Source organism: Apis florea, unplaced genomic scaffold (genome assembly GCF_048593485.1).
Source record: "Apis florea isolate Af1SG1 unplaced genomic scaffold, ASM4859348v1 contig_3585_pilon, whole genome shotgun sequence".
Taxonomy (NCBI): domain Eukaryota; kingdom Metazoa; phylum Arthropoda; class Insecta; order Hymenoptera; family Apidae; genus Apis; species Apis florea.
In genome coordinates, this window is record NW_028256788.1 from 1,284,650 (window position 1) to 1,311,428 (window position 26,779).

General features: G+C 41.9%; 1 protein-coding gene across 2 annotated transcripts in view; it reads right to left on the minus strand.

Moving 5' to 3' along the window:
* LOC100871460 (uncharacterized) overlaps nt 1-26,779 on the minus strand; it is a 245,944-nt gene that overhangs the window by 149,615 nt on the left and 69,550 nt on the right. Inside the window, exon 1 of one of the 2 annotated variants that reach the window (XM_031917111.2) lies at nt 5,009-6,878. The exons of the other annotated variant lie outside the window; for it this stretch is intronic. Within the exon in view, the coding sequence (XP_031772971.1) occupies nt 5,009-5,063 (55 nt within the window). The 5' untranslated portion in view covers nt 5,064-6,878. Of the gene's footprint in view, nt 1-5,008; nt 6,879-26,779 lie in introns of those variants that run through there. 2 annotated transcript variants of the gene reach the window in all.

Sequence of the window (26,779 nt, forward strand, 5' to 3'; positions counted from 1 at the left end):
AGTCGTCGTAACAAACCACAAAATCAATTTCCAAAATCGCTTGAATGCACGATCGTAATTCAAAATTTCCCATTCGAGATTGGTTTTTACGTAAGAACAATGCACGGGTCGTATTTTCATCAGGCGCCGATTATCTCTTTAGCGTCGATCATTAAAATCGACGAGGATTGCAAAACCGGCGCCACTGGCTATCGAAACGGACGATTTGCGAGTTGTTCGTTTTCTTGTTTAGAAGGTTGAAAAAATTCCCTGACAATTTCACCGACCGACAGTCCTGATAAGATAACCGATTCGTGACCACAGGAAATTGCACTCGTACCGATAACTCGGTGGATCGTTCCTTCAGTGCAGAATGTTCCAAGTACATTTTGAACTCGATGTATCGCACAATTGGACACATTGTGCGAGAGGTTAAAATAGTTATATGTTTATCAGCTCGTTTGAGCATGAATGTGGACATTATTTTAATTTTAATTACTTTTTTTTTTCTTCCTTTTTTTTTTTTGCTTGAGCTTTGTCACGAAGATTGTGTAAAGGCTATTTTTAAAAGAAATACACTTTTGTAATATTAATTGTAAGTATTTCGTAAATTGTGGATGGAAAATTTAGTTCGTTTTTCGTTTCGACTGCTCTTATTCACTTAATTTTATATTTTCCAAATATATTTTGTATTCTTCGTATCAAAGATGGAAATCTATTAAATACCGTCAGAGACATAAAATAAATAGATCAACAGACCTCCTCCTGTGTTCACGAGGAATTTAAACATGTGAAAATATACGGAACACACACGATACGTAAAAATATTCATCCCGAAAACGAACGAAACAAATTTCAATTCGGTCTCATTTCCACTCCTCCGTTATAATTATATTCACCAAAATATTAATTTGCATAGAACGTACGTAAAGTGTAGTAGAAATTTAAATTTCCAAAAAAATTTTAAATCGAAAAAAAAAAAAAAAGAAAATTCTTTACTCAATTCTTCGTCAAATTCAAAGATCGAAACTTAAAATTTTCCGAACGTTCCCCGTTTCCTTTCTCGACCCAGAAGGTCGCTAATCGCATAAACCGACCATAAACCGACGAGAAACGGTGTCCATATTTACACATAATCGTGCAGAACGAGCATTAATCCCATTAGTGGCCAAGCTGGCTCGCGCGTGCGCCATTACCTAGCCGTTACATCGAATCTCGCGGATTCGTTCCGCGTGGTCTCGGCTGTCGCCAAATCAACAATTTGCGCTAGTTAACGAAGGCGCATCGGCTGGTCGAAAGATAATGTATTCCCCGCAAAAAAGCCTGTGATTGCCGCCGCCATTGTGGCGTGCTTCGGCGAGGAACGGGACCTGCGACACGTGGGCCACATGCAAATGACAACACGTCTTCCATCATCATCTTCGATACGTCGGCTACGTTGGAGGACCATCGTGGTGAATCGGATCTTTCTCCAGTGTGGAGAAGTGTGTGTTTAAAGAATGTGATGAAGATCTATTCTTCGTCAGAATTTCGAGCGATGAAATTGCGGAATTAACGAACAGAGGATTTTCAGATGGCGCTCGATGGTGTCTCGAAGGCTTTAGATTTTTAAGCTTTCGAATTTTTGTAGATTTGAGGATTGAATTCTCGAAGTTTTTTCACTCGATAAAATTCTTCTGAAATTTTTCACTGATCCCGATACTATATTAAGTTTCTCGAAAAATTACGATCATTGTGTTAGCAGTTTCATAATTGTAAGATCAAAGGATAATCATTTTTTTTTTTTTTTTTATTAAATATGCAAAGAAAATAAAACCACTACTTATAATTGAACTGATGGAAATGATAATATACGAAGGTTGCACGGAATACAGATTGTCATAAATTAATAACTAATAAACGTGATTTCATTTCGAAAAAGGAAACTATGCATAGCAATTACACATGTTAATGGAATAATTTCGCAAAGAGAAAGAGAGAGAGAAAAAGAAAATAAAAATATAGTAAATGATAACCTACCAACATTATTATTATTATACCGTATATGAATATCTTAAAATTTAAAAAAAAAATTTAATAAAATCTCAAAAATCACAAATATCACCTAAATTTTATTTTATTTCACGTTCGAATTACGAAAATTTAATTTTATCCAAACGTTTAAAACACTACACTCCCGTTCGAAACGAAAAAACGCGATTTGAAAGAAACAAAGCGTCGCTGTCACCAGCGAAACAGCCCCTTTCGGGAAAGGAAGGAAAGAAAAAAAAAAAAAAAAAGGAAATTAGGCAATTTCGCGACAAAACGTCGTCGAACTGTCCGAGAATAGTCGTCCGGGGAGCAATTTCGTTTCGTAGGGAAAGAAGAAAAAGGAAGAAAAAAAATCAGCGGAGCCCCTCTTAATTAGAAGAGCCCGACGAATAACCGAGCCCGATTCGCCAAGATAAGGCTGTTGGGAATTTCGGCAGCTAAGTGGCAGCCTATTCGCTACCGACAGCTTCCACGGCCTCCTAATTGTCAAGATCGAGAACCGTAATTACACACTTCGACATTAGTTCCCCCTCCCCTCCCCCCCCCTCGACTCCTCCATCTTCCATTCACTCCTTCCCCTCGTTACTCTCTCTCTCTCTCTCTCTCTCTCTCTCTCTCTCTCTCTCTCTCTCTCTCTCTCTCTCTCTCTCTCTCTCTCTCTCTTTCCCTCTCCCGAGACACCCTTTTAAAATGCTTAGGGGGGAACCGTTTTATGGCGTAAGGGCACCGAAAATATCGTCCGGCTGGTCCACCGTTTTCGGGTGAACTTCCATTCGGGTGATAGGGCGAAGATAAAACGCGTGTTCGGGGAGTAAGTGTAAATGGAATCCCCTGGGAAGGGAGTTAAAACCCGGCCGGTTTGTTTAGGGAAGTGGAAGAAATATTGGGAGGATTTTTTCGAATTTCTTCTTCTTCTTCTTCTTCTTCAAAATCGTTAGATTATTTCGAGGGTGAATTGATTATGGAGGTAATGAGAGGTGATTAAGATTTAAGGATAATGATCGAGAAGCGTAGGTGATGTTGAGAAAAATATTTTACGTGGAAAAAGATCCGTCGAGTTTTCGAGATCGATTTGTTATCACCATATACACCCGGTTTATTACAAAGAATCGGCGAATATCGTTATCGTTTGCGAATATTACGCAACATAATTCGAGATTTCTTATCGACGGCCCGTTTATTTGTCCCCCGCGCGTCACAATTGTGAACAGTCGGCAGAATACATGGAACGAGCGTACGAATTCCAGCAACGAAGTAGTAACCGCCTACTTCGGCGGTGTACACGTGTTTCATAACTTCCCGCAACTCGTCACCGCGAATGGCATCCTATTACAACAAGCTCGATAGAATTTTGTCCGCTATCAACACGTACCGCTGATTAGAACGCCGACCATGAGGGAACGATTCATGACCTCGAAACAATATTTCGCCATTATCTGAATAATTGTGACGCCGAGAAATTATTATCGTGCTTATCGCTAATTTCGAAGAAATCAATGTCTTTTCTCGAAAAAACGAAAAATTGTTTCGTTGTTTGTAGGAAATTTAGATGAAAAAAAAAAAAAAAGAAAAAGATGGAATATATTTAAATATATTTATATTAAATATATTTAATTTTATAATTTTAAAAATATTCATCACGATAGAGAGAAAAGTTTTTATTTTTTATATATAATTGAATTAACATCTCTCTTTTGGAGGAAGATCATTGTAATGTTCGTTTTTTTTTTTTATCATCAAAAAAATAAATTGAAAATTGGAATTATCACGGATGATGTTAAGTGGGAAAAAAAAAAGTTATAAAATAAAGATAAATATCGTAATGGGACACGATGGGTATATTTGCATTGTGATTAGAAAGAGCTATTTATGGTTGGAAATTTTTTAACCGCGATATACGCGAATTGCCACCATTACATCTCTCGTTATCACGTTCGACAATTATCGTAATCTATGGAAAGTGTTACCTGAATGGAACTTTGACGATGAATGGCAACGACAGCAGGATAAATATTTTGGACGTGAGACGCTTCGTGACGACGTTTGCAAACGATATAGCGTCCAAATATATGGAACAGACGTGTCGTAGAAAAGAAACATCAACAATGTTTGAGATTTTTTTCGAGTTATCGTTAAAAACTGTCAACAATTGCGAGACATTCCTTTTCGTAGAATTTATGCGTAGTATCATTACGTATACGTATTCGTATGACTCGATTTCGAATAATAATCAAGACAATTTATTCAAGTAAAATGGATAAAAAGAAAAACAATAATGTTCCCTGTTTTATCATAGTATTGTTAATAAGATTAGAAATATCGTGAGATTCCGTCCCGATTTAAAAGCTTGTTTCAATTATCTATAGAAAAAGTAATTTTATTTATTACTTCGTTTCATCGACAACTATTTTCCTTTCTCGGATATTTTTTAAAAACAAGAGAACAGAAATCTTACGGATTTTTCAGAATGTTATTCACTCCTTGTAAAGAAGTGATCGATCGATTAAAGATTTAACATCGAAACGATTAACTCGATAACTTTTTCTCTCTTTAAATATTCTTACGAGTTCGGTTCAAGGTGAATATTCTTATAAAAAGAAATTATACACGTTTCGAATAATTACTCGTTTCTTACTGGACAAAAGGTCAAATGACACAATAGATCGTATCTAAAGATATTTAGAAAATGCGCTTTGCTGCAATCGGTTCAATAATTTCAACCGGAATCGGTTCGAGAGTTTCACTAGATTCATAACAAACTTTAACGTACGATTTAAAATATTCTTTCCCTAAATCTTTTTACAAACGAGCTCAATTCAAAAACTTCGAAACTACTACTTCTTCTTCTTCGTTTCTTCGAATGTAAAGTACTTTCAAAAAAAAAAAAAAAAGAGACAAACGAAAAACTTCGATTAACCCACACCTCATAAATGTTCCCAAACGCACGTTATCACCAAGAAAGAATTCGCTCCTAGAAACGTTTAAACAATCGACTCACCAGTGTAACACCAGGCCGGCCAGACAACAGGGCTCTCGGTGTCCAGCTCCCTCATTCTCTCAGCGACCCGCGGACATCTCCACTCCGTACGTCCCGACGTGGCGGTGAGTATGTCCAGTTTGATTCAGGACTCGGCCAACTTCCCTTCTGAGCGAACAATCAACCCCCTCGACTCCCGTTCCCTCCAGTCGACCCTCTTCACAAACCCTCTTCTATATATACAGCTCGATCCGTGAACCAACCCCAACTCGTCCACCAAAACCGCGATATACAATATATACTCGAAACCACCTGTTGAACGTCAGATCTTGATCACGCGCGAACGCACGGCTCGTGAGCATGAGAGGATCATGAGAAGAACGATCACTCTCTTTCTCTATCTCTCTTTCTCGTAAGCGCAACGAAAGATCGTCGAGCGTTTATTTATTTTTGTTTTTTTCTATCGACGAGCTACGCGTCCAGTGGCCGGTTCCAAGCGGCGTATAATAAGACGCGCGTGTCGACAAAGCGCGGAAGAATATTCGTCATCGAGGAGTGTGTGTATGGTTATCAAAGAAGAAGAAGAAAAAAGGAAGAAACGTAACGTAAACTTGGCGACTTTTCGAACGACCGAACACTGTATGGGCTCCACCAGACCGTGTCCAAGGATCTCTCTCTCTCTCTTTCTCTTTCTCTCTCTCTCTCTCTCTGTTTCTGGCGACGCGTGTTACGACGAAAAAGACGAGCGTGGTCGCCTGGAATCGCAAGGCTGGCGCGCGGTCGCGCACTAAATGTCACGGAAATGTCAATGGAGGAGTCGCGGCGGCGGACGTTTTGACACGTTCACCGGGCGTCCCCTCTTGCTCGTAGTCCACCAAGAGCCAGAGAGCCTCGAGGTCCAGTGCTCCCTCGGATCGTCGCCACGATGATCCTCGTGGACGGAGGATAGCCAATACACTGACAACACTCGCGACGATCGGGACGGGAAAACTGTGTGTGCGTGCAACACGGCGCGGCGATCGTCGACGATCGTCGTCCGATCCTCGACTGACGCGGCGGCCAACTGGTCTATGCTGTCGCGTGGCGAACACCTCTCGAACGCGCTCTGCTCCTCCTCGCCTTCGCCCGATCGTTTCCACACGATTGTTTACACACGCGGAAACCTCGAGCCACCGTGAAACGAGATCTTCCTTTCCTCTCTTTTCCTTCTCTCTCCCTCTTTTTTTCTCCAGATGTTCCGTCCCCTTCTTGCTTCCTCGAGAGACTTGAGCACGACAGGAGGATCGACAGGCGACAACGTGTCTCGAGAGAAACGGTCGCGTACGTTTTCGCAAAATCGGAGAGCCGCACTAAGGATGAAACTGGAAACTTTTCGTGGCGGAGGGTATATTACGGAGGGAAGATGTTGTATATATATGTATATATAGGCGCGCCAGGTAGCGACGGATAGTCAAAGAGAGGATACGCGATCGATCGATCGTTGCCTCGACACACGTTCGGGAGGATCGTTGACGTAGCGCAGGATGACACGACACTACAACACCGCACTGCTGCGTGAGGCGACGTCGAAGGGGACAGAGGAAGACAGAGGGAGAAGGACGAAGCTTGGTAGGGGGTGAGAAAGAGGAGACACACGCGGGAGAGAAAGGGTGAGAGAGAGAGAAAGAGAGAGGGAGGGAGAGAGAGAGAAAGAGAGAGAGAGAGAGAGAAAGAGGAAAGAGAGAAGGAAGGAGAGAGAAAGAGAAAGGGAGAGGGAGGGAGAGAAAGAGAGAGAAAGAGAGAAAGAAAGAGAGGGAAGAACCTGACCACCGGACACGCTGGCTTGGTAGGCACGACACACAGGTAAGCGGAGTGGCACTTAGGTTGGTGCACCTGCCGCGAGAGTCCGCGTCGTAATGGGAGCGGGGCAACGGGCGGCAGGTAGGCAGGCCCACCGCTCGTCAACCTGCGGAGAAGGGGAATCAGTCACATGGCGAGGTGCCCCGCGCTGCCTGCGAACAAGGAGGTGGTAGCCGGGCCAAGTGGTGGTGGACAAAAGGTAACCGGTGGTGGTGGTACGCGGAGCGAGGCGACGGTGGTGGCGGTCGTTGTGGGTAGGATATCAGCGGACTTGGAGGAGTAGGAATCGAACAGAGGACCTCGAGAACGAAGGTGGTGTGCACACACCTTCGCCTCGAGAGAAGCAACCTGTCGCTTCGGCCAGAGTATGGTTCCTTTCGTCGCTTTCGAGGGGAACAGCTCGTTTCCCTCGTCCGGGACGTGGCGATGATGAGACGAAAATGATGCGATTCGATTTGCCTCGATGGGAATGGGTATTTTTTCGAGCTCTGATGAATTGGGTTTTTCTTTCGAGCTGTTGTTGATGATGATGATGATGATGATGATGATGATGATGATGATGATGATGATGATGATGATGATGATGACGACGACGATGAAACGTGATTCGGTTTGGAAAGTGTTTTGATTTGAGAGTGAAACTTGATAATTGGGTGAATATTTTGTTTTTTTTTTTTCTTTTTCGAGGATTTTCGAAGAATCTATGTTTTGATGAAAATTCAAACTTTTGGTAATATATAACGAAGAAGGATATAGAGATTAGAAATAAAAAAAAAAGTGATTCATTTAGATTTCATCGATGTTCGGACAAAAGGCAGACGCGGTACTTTCGTGTTTCCAGTGCCGACTATGGCTTCCTACAAAGGTCGTTGCCGAGTTCCATATTTGGATCCAACGAAGGAACAGAAGGGTATTGAATTCCAGGCGTTTCCACCGATCCACGGTACAACCCGATGGCAGATTGTCTCCCGACTCGTCGTCCGGGAACGTCGTACGCTGTCTAACTACGTCTTTCTTTACGTCTCTAGCTGTACGGAGTTACGTTTCGTCTAGGTGGACAGTATATCGATAAAACGAGACAAGAATGCCTTGTTCCATCCCCGAGCGGATATGGATGCGGTTTCAGAACAATTGCGTGTACCTTCAAACGTGACGATCACCGATTCAACTGTTTTTAGAAATTGTTATACGATAGGATAGGCTTCGCCTGTCAAGCGATTCGTTTTATCACTCGAGGAAGAAAAATGAGATATTTTACGTCCAATGGAATTTATTATTCCTTTGAAAGCCTTAAAGCCTTGTTTCCTTTTTAACTTAAACATTGCAATTTTTAATCGAAATTTCAATTATCCTTATCAAATACATAATATCAATAACAGTAATTTTTTTAACAATGAAAATTCAAGGTACCCAACGTACAACATATATCCAACGCCATCTTCACACCAAGCATTCCAAACTCCTCTTCCATCCTCCTCCGCCCAACCTCCACTTGGCTCGTAACTTATCCCATCGGCGCAACATCAACGAAAGAAAGAAAATCAAAGCAACTCCCTAACGAAACTCCCCGCGAGTTGAACACACGAACGCCATAACCTCGCGATCCCGCCACGTTGACTCGCGTATGTCGCAACATCGTTATCGCCACGGAATATCGGCTACACGCCGGTGTAGTCCTGAAAGTGTTGCCCTAGGCGTCTCTCCGCGTGGCGACCTAACCTCGTCTCCGCAACCGTGCACGGTAGGGTGGCGCAGCACGCTCGAGAGCACGGATGAGAGCTTGTTAGGTTAACCATCACATTGTTTCACGAGGGCGTGGTGGCGCGTTGTTGTTCGCAACGAGAGTGCGTGGCGTGGAGCAGAGGCCGCCACCTCTTCTCGACTCGCCTCTCTCTCTCTCTCTCTCCCTTTCTCTCTCTCTCTATTCGCAGCGACCGCTACGGGCCGAAGATCGAGTCGTGGCATCGGGAGAGCGATATATCGCGGCCGATATATATCACTCGGCGAGCCACTCGACTTCCATACGTTCGCTTCCAAGCGAGCGTACATATGTACGCGTGCATCGCCCGCGGGCTTGCTTCAAGGTCCTCGTTTAGATATCCGCTCGCTTCGAGATTATTCGAGGGAAGGCGACGGGCTGCTCTCGGCTTCCCCTTCATCGACGCGTCGTCGTCCACCACGCGGATCGAGGCGAGAGCGTACGACGCTTCGTTCCTCTCCTCCCTCTCTCTCTCTCATCTGGAACCGATCGGCCAGCTTCCGGAGCTAGCCATTACCACCTCGGCCATTTTCTCTTTCGCGGCCCGCGATTAAACGGCCCGTCCAATGCCCGTCCCTGCACGCTTGTCCCGCGACGATGTAGTAATCGGTCGGGCACCGTCGATACCCGAGATTAGCGTCAATCGAAACCCTGGCCGCTGCCGGTCGCTGTGCTGCTGTTCAGGGGAGGCTGATGCGAGATGCGATTAAAGTATACTGAATCTCGCCTCGTGGATCTCGAGCTTTCTTCTTGTCGGATGATGGGATGGAGTTTTCTTTTTTTTTTTTCGAGCTTGAAAACAGCGAGTCGACGAATTTTATTCTTTGAAGAATTCGTGTTTTCGTATTTTATGGTATGGTAATAAGGATCAATATTATTATCAATATTGATTCGGTTAACTGGGATTGAATTAATATTTTATTAGATTATTTTAGGTTAAGGGATCATCGAACATCGAAATTTGAGCAAATTGATTTAGATACTCTTACTTTCTAAATACTTAGAAAGTATATAATTTGGAATATCTTTGAAATATCTTAAAATATCGTGAAACACTTCGATTTGAAGATTTTAAGATCCGATTTTAGATACAAAGTGCCTACTAGCTCTTCGAGCAGCGATAATCTTGGATCGAAGCTTTTCGTTTCGATATAAAATTAGTAGAAAGCGTAGGAAATAGCAGGATACTACTTTCTAAGTAATGTTTGATTTATGATAAAGCGCCATTTTATTGCATTTTTCATTGCTCTCAGCGTTTAAACAATTATCTTTCTATTTTCCTTTCTTTCCAACATGAACATGGTTTTCGATCTGATCGAAAACACTCGACACTCTCATCTAAATTCTCTATCCAATTTAACATTGAATTGGAAATGTAATATAAAATCGTTAAGATGCGTTTTCGTTGTTTAAAAAAAATTGATCCATCTCTTATTCCTTTCTTTCCCTCAATTTCTTCCCAATTAAAACTTCTTCTCATTAAGTAAGTAATAACCTGTTAAGTCAGTTCAATTCTTCCGGAAATTAGAACTGTCAAGAAACTTGATAAGCAATATATATCCTATCTTCTCGACATTTTATATTTTACGTTAAAAATGTACGAGGTTTCCTTTGCTTCAACATGTTAAATCACTTTTTATTCGCCTCGATTAAAATATTTCTACTTCGTCATATTCTCAAGATCTCTATTAAAAATTTTTCAAAATTATTAAGAGGTTTTATGAGAATATTTCCCGCAAGTGCTCTCGTTTCATCTTTTCTTTCTTTCTTTCTTTTTTTTTTTTTCAATTAATAAAATCCTGATTACCATAACTTGCCGTGAGAGACGTTGCACTCTAACGTCGATTAAAACAGAAATTATCTCGAGATTTCTAGCAAGACGAGACACCCTGAAGTTTGCTTTATCAAAAAGATCGTTCAAGCAGATACATCTACATTTTGCACGTCTTTTTTGATTTTCCTCCCATCTAATAATAAATTCTAATAATCTTATCCTCTAAGTATTTTCTGTATTATCCTTTTTATATAATAACTGTATCAATACATTAATAATTTTTACAAACTCTTAACACGTTCCGTAGGTTTAACTTAAGTAAATGAAAAATTTATTTATCTAATACACATTTTAATCTAACCTTTCTTATTTCTCTGCAATTCAATGAATTCCAACTTACTCGAATACCTATATCATAACCTCTAAATCTAGCTTAAATTTGTTACTCCCTTACCAATCTCGAAGCTGACAAAATTGTCCACTTTATTTCAATTCTAATCCAAATTCAAATTGCAAAATTGATCAAAAATTTTCCTACCAACATTTCAAAACATCAATGTATTCTCTTCCAATCACCTCGCCTCGAAGAATCGAAAGAAGAAAGAGGCTGACGCTCGCGAGGCGTTAAACCTCGTAACAAACAACAACCCGCCTCGCTTTGTTACGTAGCTACAAACTCGATCGCCCGAGTTTGCAACTCGATCCAATATAACCTAACCTCGTTTCTGCCCCGAGCAACCTCCGCTCGCTCGTTCCTCGTTCCTCCACGCGATCCAAAAAGAGAGAGAGAGAGAGGAGCGGGCAAACGGAAGACGATCGGCTCGAAATCGACGCGTTAAAGTCGTCCCGCGTTACTGGAAGCCGCGGCCTAGCCCCATAGCTCATCTTCGGGGTATCGAAGTAACCAGTGGCGTTCATGAATACGTGTTCATTATTTATGAGCAACGCCTCTCGGCATCAACTGGACCGGCCTCCCTATCTACCGGTAGGCACGAAGAGAGGCAGCCGGATAACGTATTACGTCTTCATATTTTTTTCCCTCGATCCACCTCGGCCGGTAATTAAAGGTGCCCCGCCAAGGACTCGGATGATTTATCGGCTGTGCCGGTTCGCCCTGATAAGATGGGATCGGCTGATAACGAGCTGCTGCCTTTTGTACGTTCCAAGCGTCGTGGATCGAACTGGATCTCTTTTATTATTATTATTATTATTATTAGGTTTCTTCCTCCTTGTTCCCTCTTTCCTCCTTTCCCCTCCAAATGTTACGTGTATCACGATATTCGTCCGAAGATTTGAAAATGTTGAAAACGATATTTAATGATGATTAATAAGATTTTCTTTCGAAGCATTTCAAGTTGATTTTTATCAAGGTTAGAAGAAAAAAAGAGAAGAATTAAATTGGAAGAAGAGCAGGTGAATCTCGCTAACGACATCTCTTTTCCTCAAACATCGTTGCGTGGAGGATCGTTCTCCCAGAAGAATCAATCCTAATTCATGCTCTCGGAGCCAATCATCGTATTTCCCGGCGAAAATTGCACCGTTTTGAAACACTATAATCCACCGGTGGATGGAATGCTCGCGTCTAAACAAACCGCCTCGAAAAGCTAGGCCAGAAGCCTATTCACACTTCGAGTGATATCAGAAACAGATCGTATTTCGATCCAGCGTAAGTAATTTTTCCCTCGAAGATATGATCAAGCAACTTCTTAACTTGACTTCTGTTTAATCTATACATCGCATACACATTCGATATTTCTGTCTCCGATAACAATCATCCCGATGAACGATCCTAAAATAAATTCGTTTCGTTGAAAACTTTATTAAAACTTATCTCTCGTTATCATCCCATCTCCCCTTATCAACCTCTCCTCATTCGCAGACAATCGCGTCTCATTAAAGAAACAAACGAATTATTGGAGGAATCGTCTCTTCACGAGAGAGAGAGAAAAGAAAATCGTATTCCCCGACAAGAGGGCCATTTTTAACGACACCGAAGGGAATACATCTCGTATATTTCTCGCGCAGCATCCCAATGATACCAAGTGGCCAACACTTACCAAGGCCCTGTTAACCCAAGAAATTTACGCTCGTCGACAAAACAGAGAGAGGCTCGAGGCGGTCCGACGACGGTTTCACGACGACGATACCCCGGATGATGATTTCGAAGATTTAATTGAGACGTGCTGTCGGCAGTAAAAAAGAAAAGAAAAAAACACGGGTTCCTCCCCCTCCGCGACCATCTTCACGAGAGAACTCCTTCTCGCGAGTTTCTCCTCTCCTCTTCCGGCAAGTGGGACGCCCTATCGAATGGCCCCCGTCGAATTTTTCAGCCCGTTTCGAAGGACGTTTTATTGGCCGCCTGATTTACGAGGAGTCAGACTCGCCGCGTAATTTGTTGCGCCGTATTTAATTTGCCTTAAAAGCGTCCCGCGTGAAGGAAGAGGAGAAAAATAGAGAGAGAGAGGAGGAGAGAGTTGGAGCAAGAGCAATCGACGACCGGAAGGGGAAGAAGAAACGTTGGCTGGATGTCTGTGGAACGGCCAATGGACTCGCGTCTACATTCTCGAAGGCGTAAAAACGATAACGGGCATCTGGTTTATGGAATTTTTATTATGATGTACGCGGAGAACACGCGACGAATCCACAGCCTTAATGAGCCATGAAGAAAACTGGATGCATCGATGCCCATCGTGGATACCAGATTTTGGTATGACTTTCGACGCGATGGAGAGAACGTTGTCTAGAACGTTTGGATAACGGTTCGAGTTCGGGTTATTACTTCTAACTGTCTTTTCAAGATATTCTTGATGAAAGGTATTTTATTTCCAGTGTTAACGTTAATTTTTGTATACAAGCTTGTTGCCAATGTGTTCTCCATTGTGTTCAAATTTCGAGAATTGTTTCGTGAAATTATGACGCAAGGTGTTAATGCATCGATACGTGTTGTTTCCAGAGACGAGCACAAAAGTTAGCGTATAAAAAAATCGATAGAACAGACGATAGAGAAGAAGATCAATACTCGACTCGAATAATAAAATAAAAATTTTTCTCACGAATAATTATTGCAAGAATCCGTTAATAGATATTAAAAATTGGGAAAAAAGAAAACTCGACAAAAACTGTCGAATCAGAGGACGCAAAAAAAAAAAAAAAAAATCAAAAAAGTTGGCAATTTTATTACCCGACACGATCTCGATAAACGAGACGATTAATAAACACGTTTTACACTAAAACTCGACGCTCATTAATTACATCGCTCACCACGCATACCTGAACTGTAACATCAAACATAACCTCGAACACGACCGTCGATTTTTCACGGTAACGTTAATTAAAGGGAGAGCCAGGGGAGAAAAACGGCATAACCTTTTATCAACTAGGGACCGTACCAGCCAAGAAAAGCTTGGCGCGTAAACACGTTAATTACAATCTCATTTTGATCGAACTGTATATTTCCTCGCCGAACAGGCTAACCTCCTCTCGTTACGCGCTTATCTTTCCAAGGATTAACAGCGCCCTCGTGGAACGAACGAGGTGCGCGAACGTTGCGCCTCAAAATTCATTTACGTATAAAAATCCATGCGTTGGAAGGGCAGTCCAAAGAAGAATCCACGGCGTTTCTCCGCGTTTGGGATCGCGTAAAGTTCCGGTGAAAAAGTTTCATGGCCTTTAAACCAAACCTCGCAGAACCACGCGAGTTTTTTGCCTGCAGTGTGTGTACCGCGGGAGAGAAACGAGGCTGCTTTCGTAACGTACGGTTAATTTCGATGTTATTTACAGGAATGTTCCGCTCGGCCGTTCACCACGCGAAGAGTGGAGAGGTCGAATAATAATGCTCGCGGATTTTAGTTAATTAAATACCTTGTTTCGATGACCACCGCGCGTATGAAACATAAACGACTCGACCCGTTTTATTATTAGCTCGTTTCGGCCCTCGTTTCGAATAATTTAAAAACCGCGATGCTCGTTAATTCGCGGGTGAAGGTAGGAAGAGGGGGAGGGGGGAGGGAGAGGAGTTCGAGCTTCCAGTTGCAGGTGGAGAATAGAGAGAATCGAGTAATTGGTTGGACGTAAATTTCTTTTTTTTTTAGAAAGTTTGTATGAGGAGTTCTTTTTTTTTTTTTTTCGATTTTTGTAAATAAATTTTACGTTACAATTTTTCTTTTTTGAAGAAAATAAATAAGTTGTCAAGACTAATAATGGAAGTATGTAACTAAATCGTTGGATTAAGCTTTTCTTCAAGCTATTTCATCGTATTATATTGAATATATCGTATGCTTATTAACATTTCCTTAAAATATGATATATTACAATATATCTTATTATCAAATTAGGTCAGAGGTTCAATCTAAGTTTTCTTTGATATTTATATACTTGCTGATAATTTCTCGAGATTATTATAAAATATAGTAATATAAATTAAAAATTAAAAATCGTTGGAATTTACTCGAAAATTCGCTTATTTATGACACGAAGAGACAAATTCTTAAAAAAAATCTTCACCGATTAATTAATCTTTAAAATTACATCCATCCATAACCGGAAGTTGTCGCATTTCCACAGCAGGAAAAATCTCGTTAAAACCTCCTTTATCCTTCGAAAAGTCAAACCAACAGTCGTGATTATTATGGCGAAACGGAATAAATGGAATTATGAACACGCACGATGATTATAACTGTCGAGGTAACGCCGTCGGATGCTGATGAATCAGCGGAGGTAAAGGTCAAAGAGATAAACGCGCACTTGAAAGGTCAAGGAAACGTGATCGAACGCGGAAAAGGTAAAAAGGAAAAAAAGAAAAGAGAGAGAGAGAGAGAGAAAAAAAAGACGGCGAAAAAAATGTGTGATTCACGAACTAATTAATCAATTAGTCTTTCAACCTCGTTGCCTCGTTTAAAAACTGTTTGTTTTACACGCCGTTTACGCGATCATTCCTGTTTGTTGGAGGCTCGTCAATTATATTGGCCGACGTCTGGCCGCTTAGAACGATCGAACGATGGTACACGAGCTGATTCGGTTTGGAGTCGCGATTTTTCAAGTGCGTAGCGTACGAATACGAGGATGGAATGGAAACTTGTTCCGTGTGGGTTTTCATGGATCGTGTTCCGCCGCTATGAAAATGCTAGCCCACGCGTGTCATTCGACGCGTCAGGGATTGGATTAAATTATTTCCGTTTTATTAAAAATCTCGGGTTTGATTTTACGCTGGTGGGTTTCGTTATACGCGTTATAGGATTGTGATGTATGCCTGGGTGTAAATTATTTTTCTTCTTTCTTTTCTTCTTTCCTTTCGACCATGTACATTTCTTTTTTTTTTTTTTTTTAAATCAATTTGAACGACATTGTAGGTGGAATTCTATTCGACAGTCGTGGAAGAAAAAGATGCGGCCCGTACAATTGGAATTCTTTCTTTTGTTTAATTATCTTTGGATAAAGATATGTAATGCCTTGATCATTAAATAATTTCGAGTTAAGTGAAATTTAAATTCAATTAACGATTACAATTTTACAATTTCTAACTTGAGTCAAGCCTGAATTCGAAACTTAACAGAGACTTAACGAAACTGTTGTTATTCGTTCACCGTTTAATTGTCACGAAATATAATCTTCCATTATTTACAACACGTTCTTTCATTTCCAAACGTTCTTTAATTCTCTAAAACGGTGACATACCAAAACCCAATTATCTAAGATTATTCACGCTTTCATCTGCAACCTGTCGGTTAATTATTTTCTTCTCCAATTATCAGATAACTGCGTGCCAGTTGTCATCGATCGAACGCGATTACATAAAATCGATGGTTTACGAGGTATAATAATTTAGAGAAGTGGCGCCACCTGACTCGCGGAAGGCGTCTTCGAGGATGAAGGGGATCATCGACCAATTTATTATTCTCCCTGGAAACGTGTTAACGCTTTGGTCAATAAACGAGAGACTCTTAATTAACCGTGAATCGTTTAACGCGTTTTCAACGTGTTATTAGAATCTTTCTGAGTAATTTATGTAGTTGCACGTTCGGACGTTGACAGTTTTATGCCTGACAAATGAAAATTCTGTCAGTTTCAGTATGTATAAATTGTTCGATTATTCACATTTTTACGTCTTGATTAGAAGCAATTTCTCGTTTAACTTTCTTCCTTTCTCGTTCTCCTCTACCATCTTTTATTATTCCTATATATCAGTTTCAATTAATTTCATTCCACCGTTTATTTTATTTATCACGTTTTCCCATTCATCATTCGACGATTATCTTAAACATTTCGCCATTTCGGGTGTTAAATTATTATTCGTAAAAGAGATATAATTCTGATCGAACTTTTATAACGCGATTAATTCAAAAATATACGTATATATAAAAAATTAATGATTCTATGTAAAATAGAGAATCGAATAAATTATTACATTCGCAAAAATCACCCAGCATCGTTCCATCCAACAGTGGCAAACGTATCGTGAAAAAATATAAATCGAGACGGGCCACCAATTTAATATAATTTCGTGAAAATTACGGGCGAACGAGATTTTAATAAGAAGAAAGAAAACATCGTAAATTTTCGTGATTGGGACGTTAAGCACGTACGAATCGGCGGCAAATAATTGAGAGGATCAAGAGGCGGGGGAATGTCAAACATTATTACACGTGGGGTGATCTCTCGAATCCGATGGGCGCGCGAGCCGTTGAAAAAGGGACACGGTTCCATCGATACTTATCTATCGTTTTAATGGCAATCAACTACGATCAACGGCGGGATGGTGAGCAATAAAATATTAGATACAGTCGTAAAACGGATCTAAGACGGGTAAATCGAGTAGCGTACGAGTTGGTAGTGGCGCGATGTAATCGCGATGTTTCGCTTCTAAACGATGACGTTGCGGAATTTAGAGATTTCAGAAATGAGATATCGAGTCGAGTAGGAGGAATAACTGTACGTGGATAGATTCTTCATTAAGATGAATAAAAATAAAACGTGGTAAAAAATACGAAATTTAAATTTATTCGTCGTTTAATCGTCATCAACGATGTTCGATAGAAAGAAATAGTCGTTAAATAAATATATATATATATATATTTTTAGGATAAATTTAAACAATAAGAAGCTTCAATTGTTGGAAGATGAATGAATTAATTCAATATTCGAAAATCACGGAAATTGAAGGAATATGTTCGTTCCAATTAATTTCTTTTCATTTTTTTTTTTTTTTCTATATCTCAAAATTAAAACGACAAATTTAATTCTAATTCGACCTAGTCACTTCAATATTCGAAGAATATCAAACTTTCCTCCTGTGATCCTCATTTGGAGACGACAATCTCGTAAGCATCGGCTTATTTTACTCCCTCAAATTTTCGTTCACTCTCGCGTGCACACATCGACGTTCGTATTGAATAGTTTACGGCTTCTAAATAAGCGGCCCTCCAGTTCCCAAACAATTTGCCCACGCCACTGATTCGCTCGTAAATAAAGATAATCTATTCTACCCGGAAGATAAAAATGGTTTCGCGAGAGGTTGAACGAAGAGGTCTGAAACGGGATAAAGAAGGACGAGACGGTTGACTGGAGGGTAGAGGGCGCTTGTATCGTGCGCACCAAGCGGGCTGCACAGTTCGTTCCGCGGGTTGAACGATCCTCCAGTTATTCATTTTTACGCCGTTCATTGGCCGGATTTTACGAGGCAAAAATGATGAAATTGCACTTTGTGCACCGTGCTTCCCCCGCTTCCCTCTTTCACTCTGCGCTCCTTTCTGCCTTTCTTTCCCTTATTCTCGCTGAGAGACGATGGGAAAGTTCGGAGTTCAAGATGCATTTGCAACTCGGATCATCGTTTCGTAGCAACGTTTTCCAATCTGTGACAGCAGATTTTTCTGCTGTGATCGTTGGTAAAATGTAAGTTACAGGGAGTGTCAATATCAAATTTTGTAGAGTGATCTTCGATATTACCATTATGTTATCTCTTGATCTTCTTCATATCAAAATGTCTTCTCGTTAAAAAAGTTTTTGACTAGTAAAAAAATAATTATCGAAACATTTTTTTTATTCACTATACTTCAACTTAACCTCCAGAATATTGAAAGTCTAAATTTTTCTTCAAAAAAATCGTAATATTACTCTTCGTTGAAATCAAAATATCTTCCCTTCAGAGAGAATTTTTAACTAGTAAAAGAATAATCATCGAAACATTTTCTTTATTCACTATACTTCAATCTCCAAAAGAAAAGAATATTAAAAGTCTAAATTTTTCTTCGCATCACGAAAGAATCGTGATGTTACCCTTTGAAAAAAAATAATTATTGAAAGATTTTCATTATTTCGACGATGTAATTTCCAAAAAGAAAAAAAAATATAATTGAAAGTCTAAATTTTTCTTGGTATCTGAAAAGAATGGCGCAAAGGGTGAGAAACCAATCCCCAGTTTCTCAAGGTAGTTTCTGTTTCGAGGTCTAGGACGCGAGAAATCATCGAGGGAGACGCGATGGTTTCGACTGCGTCATCACTGGACGTGGAACAACACGGAAGCTCTTATCTGATACAGAGGCCGGCCAATAAACTTTAATCGGAAAGGCTCGTTATCGGTCCGAATCCCGCGGCGATCGACTTGAATTACGGGTCGAATAAAAGTTAGCCTCGTTCTGTTGGATAAGGATGAAAGGATGAAATGATGAAAGGCTCGAGTGAAAAGCGTTTTCTGATGGATTTCTAATTTAGTCGGACGGGATGGATTTGTTCGAGATGTTGCGGGTAGATCGTGCAGGATTTAAGAGGGTTCGATCACGGTTGTTTTCTTTCGTGCAACACAGTAAGATTCGAGAAAATAAAAGATGGAACGAAACGAGCGAGGAGAATTAAAACGAGTAACAGTAATAACACGAGTAATTTCTTCTTTCCGATTCTTCTCTTTTTAAGTTTCTTTTTTTTTTACCATTATATTCACTGTACTTAAAAATATGAACGTGCACAACTCAAGCGCGCCATCTACGCGACAAACTTTCACATGATTCTGATACAAAATTATTCGTGTTTTTTAATCTCTCCATTGAAAATTAACTTTTCCTAACCAATTCCTCAATTTGCCATCAAAATGGCAGTCAAATCGAAACGAACGAAAACAAAACTTGAGCAAAAGTTGTCTCTCTCTAGCTAATCTCTCAAGCCCTGATCAACTCAAGTGGCAAAAGGTCGACTCGGCTGAATCACGGGGTTAATCGAGGCTGCAGAATCAAGCAGAAATGAAATACAATTAAGGAAACCAGATAGAGGCGGAACGCCATAAAATGCGCAGGACGTGTGAAACGTTACATATCGACGTACCGACCAAGGCTCATCGGTGATCGATAATGGCAGCAGCAGTGGAGGAACAACAAGAAGCAACCACAGAAGAGGGCGATGAAGAAGAAGAAGAAGAAGAAGAAGAAGAAGAAGAAGAAGAAGAAGAAACAAGAAAGTTTCTAGCAGAAGCGAAAGGAGAGAAGGAGCAAGGATGTAGGAAGAAGTAGGAGAAGAGGAAGGATGAAGAGGAGCAACAAAAGGCCGCAGCCTCGGGTGCCGGGCGGGGCTCAGATGTTTATCCCGGTCGACCTCTTCCCCTAGCGCTCTTCAGGCCCCTCGTCGCTGGCGTGCCCCCTTCACCTCCGCTTCTTGCGGAGAGAGAAGCGCGCCCTCGGCGATCCGGAGCTCTCTCGACCGCTACATCTCTACGTTATGCGTGCTCCTCTCGCCGAGGATGCCACAGTGGCGTCGCAACGCGTCACTTCCATCCCCCCTCCGGATCATATATTTAATAAAAGAACGAATATTTGCATCTCCTTTCCTGGAAAGGAGAACAAAGTGGTGAAACAAAGAGAAACGTAATAAAATTTCGATCGATCGAGAAGCGATCCTTCGAGAAATTAAGAAAATAGAAGTTGAGAGTTAGAGAGAATTGAATTTAATTCATCTTCACTGTCCTCTATTCTTCGAAACGAAATAGAATCTCTTCGAAAGGGAATTCGCGCGGATCGTCGAGACAATCTCCCCACTCTCTTTCAAAGAAATTTTTCGCTCAGCTCACGGCAAGAAGATAATTGCCGCGGCTGCTAGCCGCCTACCGATCCGATCACCGATCGATTATGCAAAAGAATGCGTCCAGGCCGGGTTGTCTGTCGATGCAACGAGAGCCGAGGCAGTTCACTTTGATAGCCATATTCGCTCATAATCGAGTCGACCGGAAAGGAAGCGAAGAGGGCGAGGTCGTCGGCTCGTGACGAGCCTCTCTCTCTCTCTCTCTCTCTCTCTTTCTCAGATAAAAGAAAGAAACAGAGAGAGAGAGAGGGGGGAAAAAACGCAACGTTAATCAGACACTTCGCATCGCCTCTATTCAGCTCCTGGCGAGTTGGAGTGATCTAGCTCGCAGCAGGTTCTTCGGGACAAAAAATCGATGAATGAACCTTCGCCGGAGCGAATGCCTTCGCCGTCGTCTTGCTCGACCGAATTCTTTGACAGAAGAGAATTCGCGCCAATTGTGATCGATCGCCTATACACGGTTATATATATATATATATATTTAAATCCCGTAATTCGACAAGAATTCTCGCGTTGGAAAGAGATTAGTTTAGACTGTATCCTTTTCTCAATGGAATCGTTCGTATGAAAAATTATTAATCAAACAGATTTCAAACGAATTTTGTAATTGTTCGATCAAATCCTTTATCAAGACTCGAATAGATCGAAACATGGATCGAGTCGGGAGACAAAAGATGGGGAGCGAACAAAGGAGAGGAGGGAGAGAGAGAGAGAGGCGCGATGATCGTTAGCGTGGAGCACGTATCCCGCTGATGACGCACTTCCGGCCGGGTGAACCCCCACGGTGGCCCCGTGATAATTCCAGGGGATCGGAGAAACGGCCCCGAGATCCATCCACCGTGACTCCGTGGCCCCGTGACGACCCCGTGGTGATGTTTGCTCTTGTTGCGGTGCGCAACACCGGCCGCTCGCTCGGAAGGAGGCGAACGAGAGAAAACGAGAGATAAAGCGAGGGAGAGGGGGAGGGGAGGGGAGGGGGGCGAGGGCGAGGGGGAGGGGGAGGGAAGGAACAAGAAAAACAGGAAGAGGCGCAGAGGAGGTGGGCGGCGAGGAAGGGATCGAACGCCTAGCCTCCGAGGGAGCAGCCGAGTGCCAACCCGATGGTAGCGGTTCGCTCATCATTGTAATTACTTCGCGAGGATGTACCAGTATATTGGATCATTATCGACCGCTCCATATCTACCACCTAAGCCCCCCATAAGTATAGACTTATGCTCCCGATCCTCCTCGTAACAGCCAACCCGCCTCGCGCTTATATATATACGCCGTATACGCTGCTTCTGAACGAACGCGCGTATATCATCCACAGAGAGAGAGAGAGAGAGAGAGAGAGAGGGGGGGGGGAGAAGTGGTGAGGATCTTGGAGTTATATTATTGGCACACTTGTACGTAGAACGAGGAAATGGCCGGCGCTACTTGGAAATATATAATACTCGTTCCATCGTTGTCGTGAGGGATTATTGGCCAGGACGATTGCCAGGGGTGATGGCTTCGACCTTCTCGACGAGGGATTATTAGAGGTTAGGTTCGGAGTAAGTTCAAGTTTCGACTTGGATTTTTAATCTTTCCTCCTACGATGTATTTTTTTATTTATTTATTTATTTATTTTCTAAGAAAGTTCTTTCCAAGGAGTTAGATCGGGGCTTATTAAGTATCCGATGTATGCAGTGGTTCTCAACGGTGCAGTTGGATCGAGTGACTTTTTTGATATTCGTTTTCATCAATTCGTTTATCAAGTATTTGTTAAATCGTTGGATCGCTACTCGATCGATAGGCAATCCGTTAATCCGAACGTATCCGGCTATTTTCCAGTAGCATTCGCTCCGACCGAGTTCGAGACGAGCAGGCACAGTCTGACGGATCGAAAATCGGAAAATAATAAAATCCCTTACGACAATTGGGTTTCACGCGCCGATTACTTTCGTCGAGGCGAAGTAAATCGGGCGAAAAAAATTCCCATTCATGCAAATCGGTATCGGCGAGCACCGCGGGCCGAATATCATTCAGCTCGGTTCACGGAGCTCGGTGTTCGAGCGAGTTATTTCAAGTGGCAATGGTTATTACCCCACCCTATATATCGAAGGGAATATATACCTCGGCCGCAGCGATGGAGTCACGTATGTCGATGATACGGGAGCACGTGCACCGGTGTTGGTGTCCACACCGGCGAATCTCGATCTTGGCACGTACGAGCTAACGACTCGTTCGTACGAGTCTCTGATCAAATAACCGCGACCCGAACAACTTTCTCGCCGGATCTGCATCTCCCCGTCGAAAAGGCACGTTCGAGAAACGTATCGAGTGGAAAAAGAGGAAGAATCATGCATCGAAAATAAATTTTACAATTAATTATTGAAATTCTACTTCGATCTCAAGTATATAATATCAAGTATATAATATCCTAAGTGTTTTTAAAATTAATTTCCTCGTTTTCTTTTTTCTTTTTTTGCGATTTCTCGAGTACAAAAGGTTACAAATAACGAAAATGAAAAATCTAATAATATTACAATTAAAAATGTATCAAATATAGAGATTGTTAATATAAGCTCGTTCGTGAAGTTGAATATATTCCACGTTCTAATATCAGCCTGGAAATGCCGTTCTACGCCGTAGAAACTGCCCCTTGGAATGCCGTAGAAATTCGATCGCGAGCTTGTCAACCCGGCCGATGCGACCGCGAAAAGAAAGATCGCTTCCGCTTGAACGATAATCATCGATACATCTTGATACATCTCTTCGCCGTACTTCGCCTCGAGATCTATCGTACTTCGCCTCCCTCTGCCGCACCAGTCCTCGAATTTTTCGAAGACTCGCAACATCCTGCCTTCTAAGCTTCTTAACCGTATCGAATATCATCTCTTTTTGATACATCTTCGCGAAACAAAAAATTCCAAGTAACGCTATTCCTATGGAAGAAAATAATTCGAATCGACGCTTCTAATTTTTACTTCTTTTCTTTTTCTTTTCAATCAATAATCTAAAAATAACTTAAAAACCTACATTTTCCCTTAACTTTACCCTCAAATCTCTTCGAATCTCTTCTCCCTCTTCCCTAAAAAAGAAAAAAAAACCCGATCCAAGATCGGCGAAGCGTTCGTGAGCGTGGTCCGCGAAATCGATCATCAGATCTGCGAAGGAGCGGCGCGGATAAGGCGAGCCGTTAGGTGGAGCAACACCGTGGAGGATCCAGGATCGATCCGGGAACGGGAGCCGTCGAGGCAACGGGAGCGTATCGAAAGATTCGCCGTCGATAATCCTGGAGGGTAGGTCGGCGTGCACGGGTCCCTATCGAGCCGATGCACAAGTCGAAGAGGCGAGGCAAGTTGCTGCCTCGCTCGGGATCAGAAGCAACAACATCAGAAGAAGAAGAAGAAGAAGAAGAAGAGGAGAAGTTATCCGGCCTCCTTCTCCATCCTTCCTTTAACCTCTGGCTCGCTTACTCCGGCCGCCTCCGACCTACGTGTAGATGCTCAGGTGTAAAACCGTTGATTGCCACGCCACTATTTTCTCTTTGCACGATGGTAGTAGCCGTGGTGGGCGTGCCGGCCACGACCGAGGGGAGACGGCCAAGGCCTCCTCTCATCGTGCTACCGCGATTATGTTTATTATACTTTGGCACACGCGTGTGCGTACGTGCGAGTACTTGCATCTGGCCTCGCCTTTCCGCCTGCATCATCGCGCCCGGACGTGACAACCACGGCTTCCTCCAACGCGACCGTCTCCCCCCTCCAGTTTATGCCACGGATCCCATCGTGGCAGCCTATACGATCCGCGGATTTGGAAGGTGAAATTAAAATTTTGATGGGATCGTTTTGAAGGATGGAACGGGGAAGTCGTTGAGGCGAACGGCTACCTCGTTTCTTCGAGGAAGTGTTCGCTTATTCCGAGATAGCTGTTTGTCCACGTTTCGAAGGGATGTTTCGAGGGATGTTGTTAATTATTTTGGCGATGGGTTTGATCGCGATAAAATTAAAATTCTGATGGATTTTCGTGTCGTCTTCGAGATTAAGTGCTACGATACCGTTTGAGGGGAGTTAAGTGAATCGATATGGCGATTTGGATGAAATTTCCGCTCGGAAAATTGAACGATTTTTAAGTATTCATCAACGATGTTCAAGCGGATCAGTAATTGTTCGAAGAAACGTGTTTGAAATTCCTCTTTTTGGCCGATCTAACATGTATATATATATACACAGACTTGCATCACGATGGCAACGCTATAACGATGGTAGCTCGTTAATAAAAGAGGCTGATCGAATCGATATTCCCGTGCAAGATCGGGCTAACGCGTCATTATCAATGGCGCTCGTGTCACGAGCACGCAGCACGTATCAGGTTCGAGACTGGACGGCGAGGATGAGGCTTAGAATTCCATCGAGGTGGAGCCTTGACATTTCGTGGCCTGGAATCGACCGGCATAATTGATCGGCCTCTGCGGCTCTCATTCGACGACCGTGCTATCCTATTACGTCTGGTACGGTTACAACGAACTCTGCGTACGTCCTCGACGTATCGATGGAACGCGGCCACCTTAACTTTGCGAACTGGATTCCACGATTTCGCGACGATCGATCTTTCTCTCGCACGTTTTTCTCTAAAATAATCGCGAAACGATGAATTTCGTAGATCGATGATCCATGCGTTTAATTTTTATATCTATTAAAACTGGACGATCGATCTTTCTCTCGCACATTTTTTTTTAAAATAATCGAAACGAACAATGAATGCGATGAATTGCGTGGATCGATGATCCATGCGTTTAATTTTTATATCTATTAAAACTGGATTTCGCTGATTGTAACGACGATCGATCTTTCTCTCGCACGTTTTTCTCTAAAATAATCGCGAAACCACGAATGCGATGAATTGCGTGGATCGATGATCCATGCGTTTAAGTTTTATATCTATTAAAACTGGATTCCACGATTTCGCCGACTGTAACGACGATCGATCTTTCTTTCGCATATTTTTCTCTAAAATAATCGCGAAACGATGAATTGTGTGGATCGATGATCCACGCGTTTAATTTTTATATCTATTAATATTAAATCGATCGTATTAATTGATTTAAATGAGAGATGTTGAGACACATTGGAATAGCGAGTTAAAGTGAATCACAGAAGTTGATTCGCGCAAAAATTCAGGCGTATTTATTTATTATGCGATCACATTGAAGTTGGTTGAAGCGAAAGAGAGAGAGAGAGAGAGAGAAAGATAAAGGAGTGACGAAGATAGAGTTGTTTCGTTCTGTCGCCGCGACGCGGCGCAATGTCTCGCTTCATCTGACATAAATTAAACTACTAATTCATTTACGGCAATTATTTTATTTCTTATCGTCGTTACATCGTTGTTTAATCGTGAAACGTAAGAGAAGAAAGAAATTGAGTAACGAAACTTTAATTATCGTTCACGAATGATATAATCGTGAAAAATTTCATTCCATTACGAAGCATCTCTTTCAATTATCAAAATAAAAAAAAAAGAGAGGACGCTTATCGTATTTTCCCTTATTATATATATATTTCCAATCCCCAAAGCCGCATCGATCCGTCATACACCGCAAGCTGCGCAAACACAAACACAACTTTAACCGGTATACCACTTTTATTCGCATCCACTATTCGCCATTACCTCCACGCCTATTCGATCATTGAACCGCGAACACCGCCACCGTTCGACGGAACGACTTCCAATAAATCGCCTCCTGCTCACCGAACCGCCACTTTCATAAATTACACCGTCTCCGGCAATCGATGTTCCGTGACGCCAAAAAGTTACAGCTATCGACGCGGCTATCGATAACAGCCGCCCGATACCGGCAAAAGCGACACCGGACGTTCCCTATATCTTTCCATAAATCGGTTACCGCCGTGTAACAGCCGATAAATCCGTGGCGCGACTATGCCCCCAGAGAAACCATCTACGCGGGGATAAAAAGTATTAAATGGAAAGGCAAAAGAAAGGAAGGAAAGGAGTCGTCGTGCGTTTCCATAAATATTCGATGGCCATATCGTCGATAAATCCAACCGTGTCCACGAGGAAAGGAAGAAATATTAAAAATTTCGATTTAGAAGGAAAAGAGTGTATCCATCACTGCAGCGAAACTCCGTTCTATCCTATAAAATCTTCGTAAAACTCAAGTCCTTCGATAAATCCATTTTTTGTTTTGAAAAGCAAAAAAAAAAAAAAAAGAAAGGGGAAGAGCATATCATAGAAAATTCCTTTCCATCCATAAACATTCCATAAATTGAACGTTCTCTCTGATAACTCCATATAATAACGTGTACTCTCGAGAAGTAGAACCGATAAGATTCAAGAGAGGATAAGAGATATCGAAAAAAAGGAAGGTAATCAAATCCAC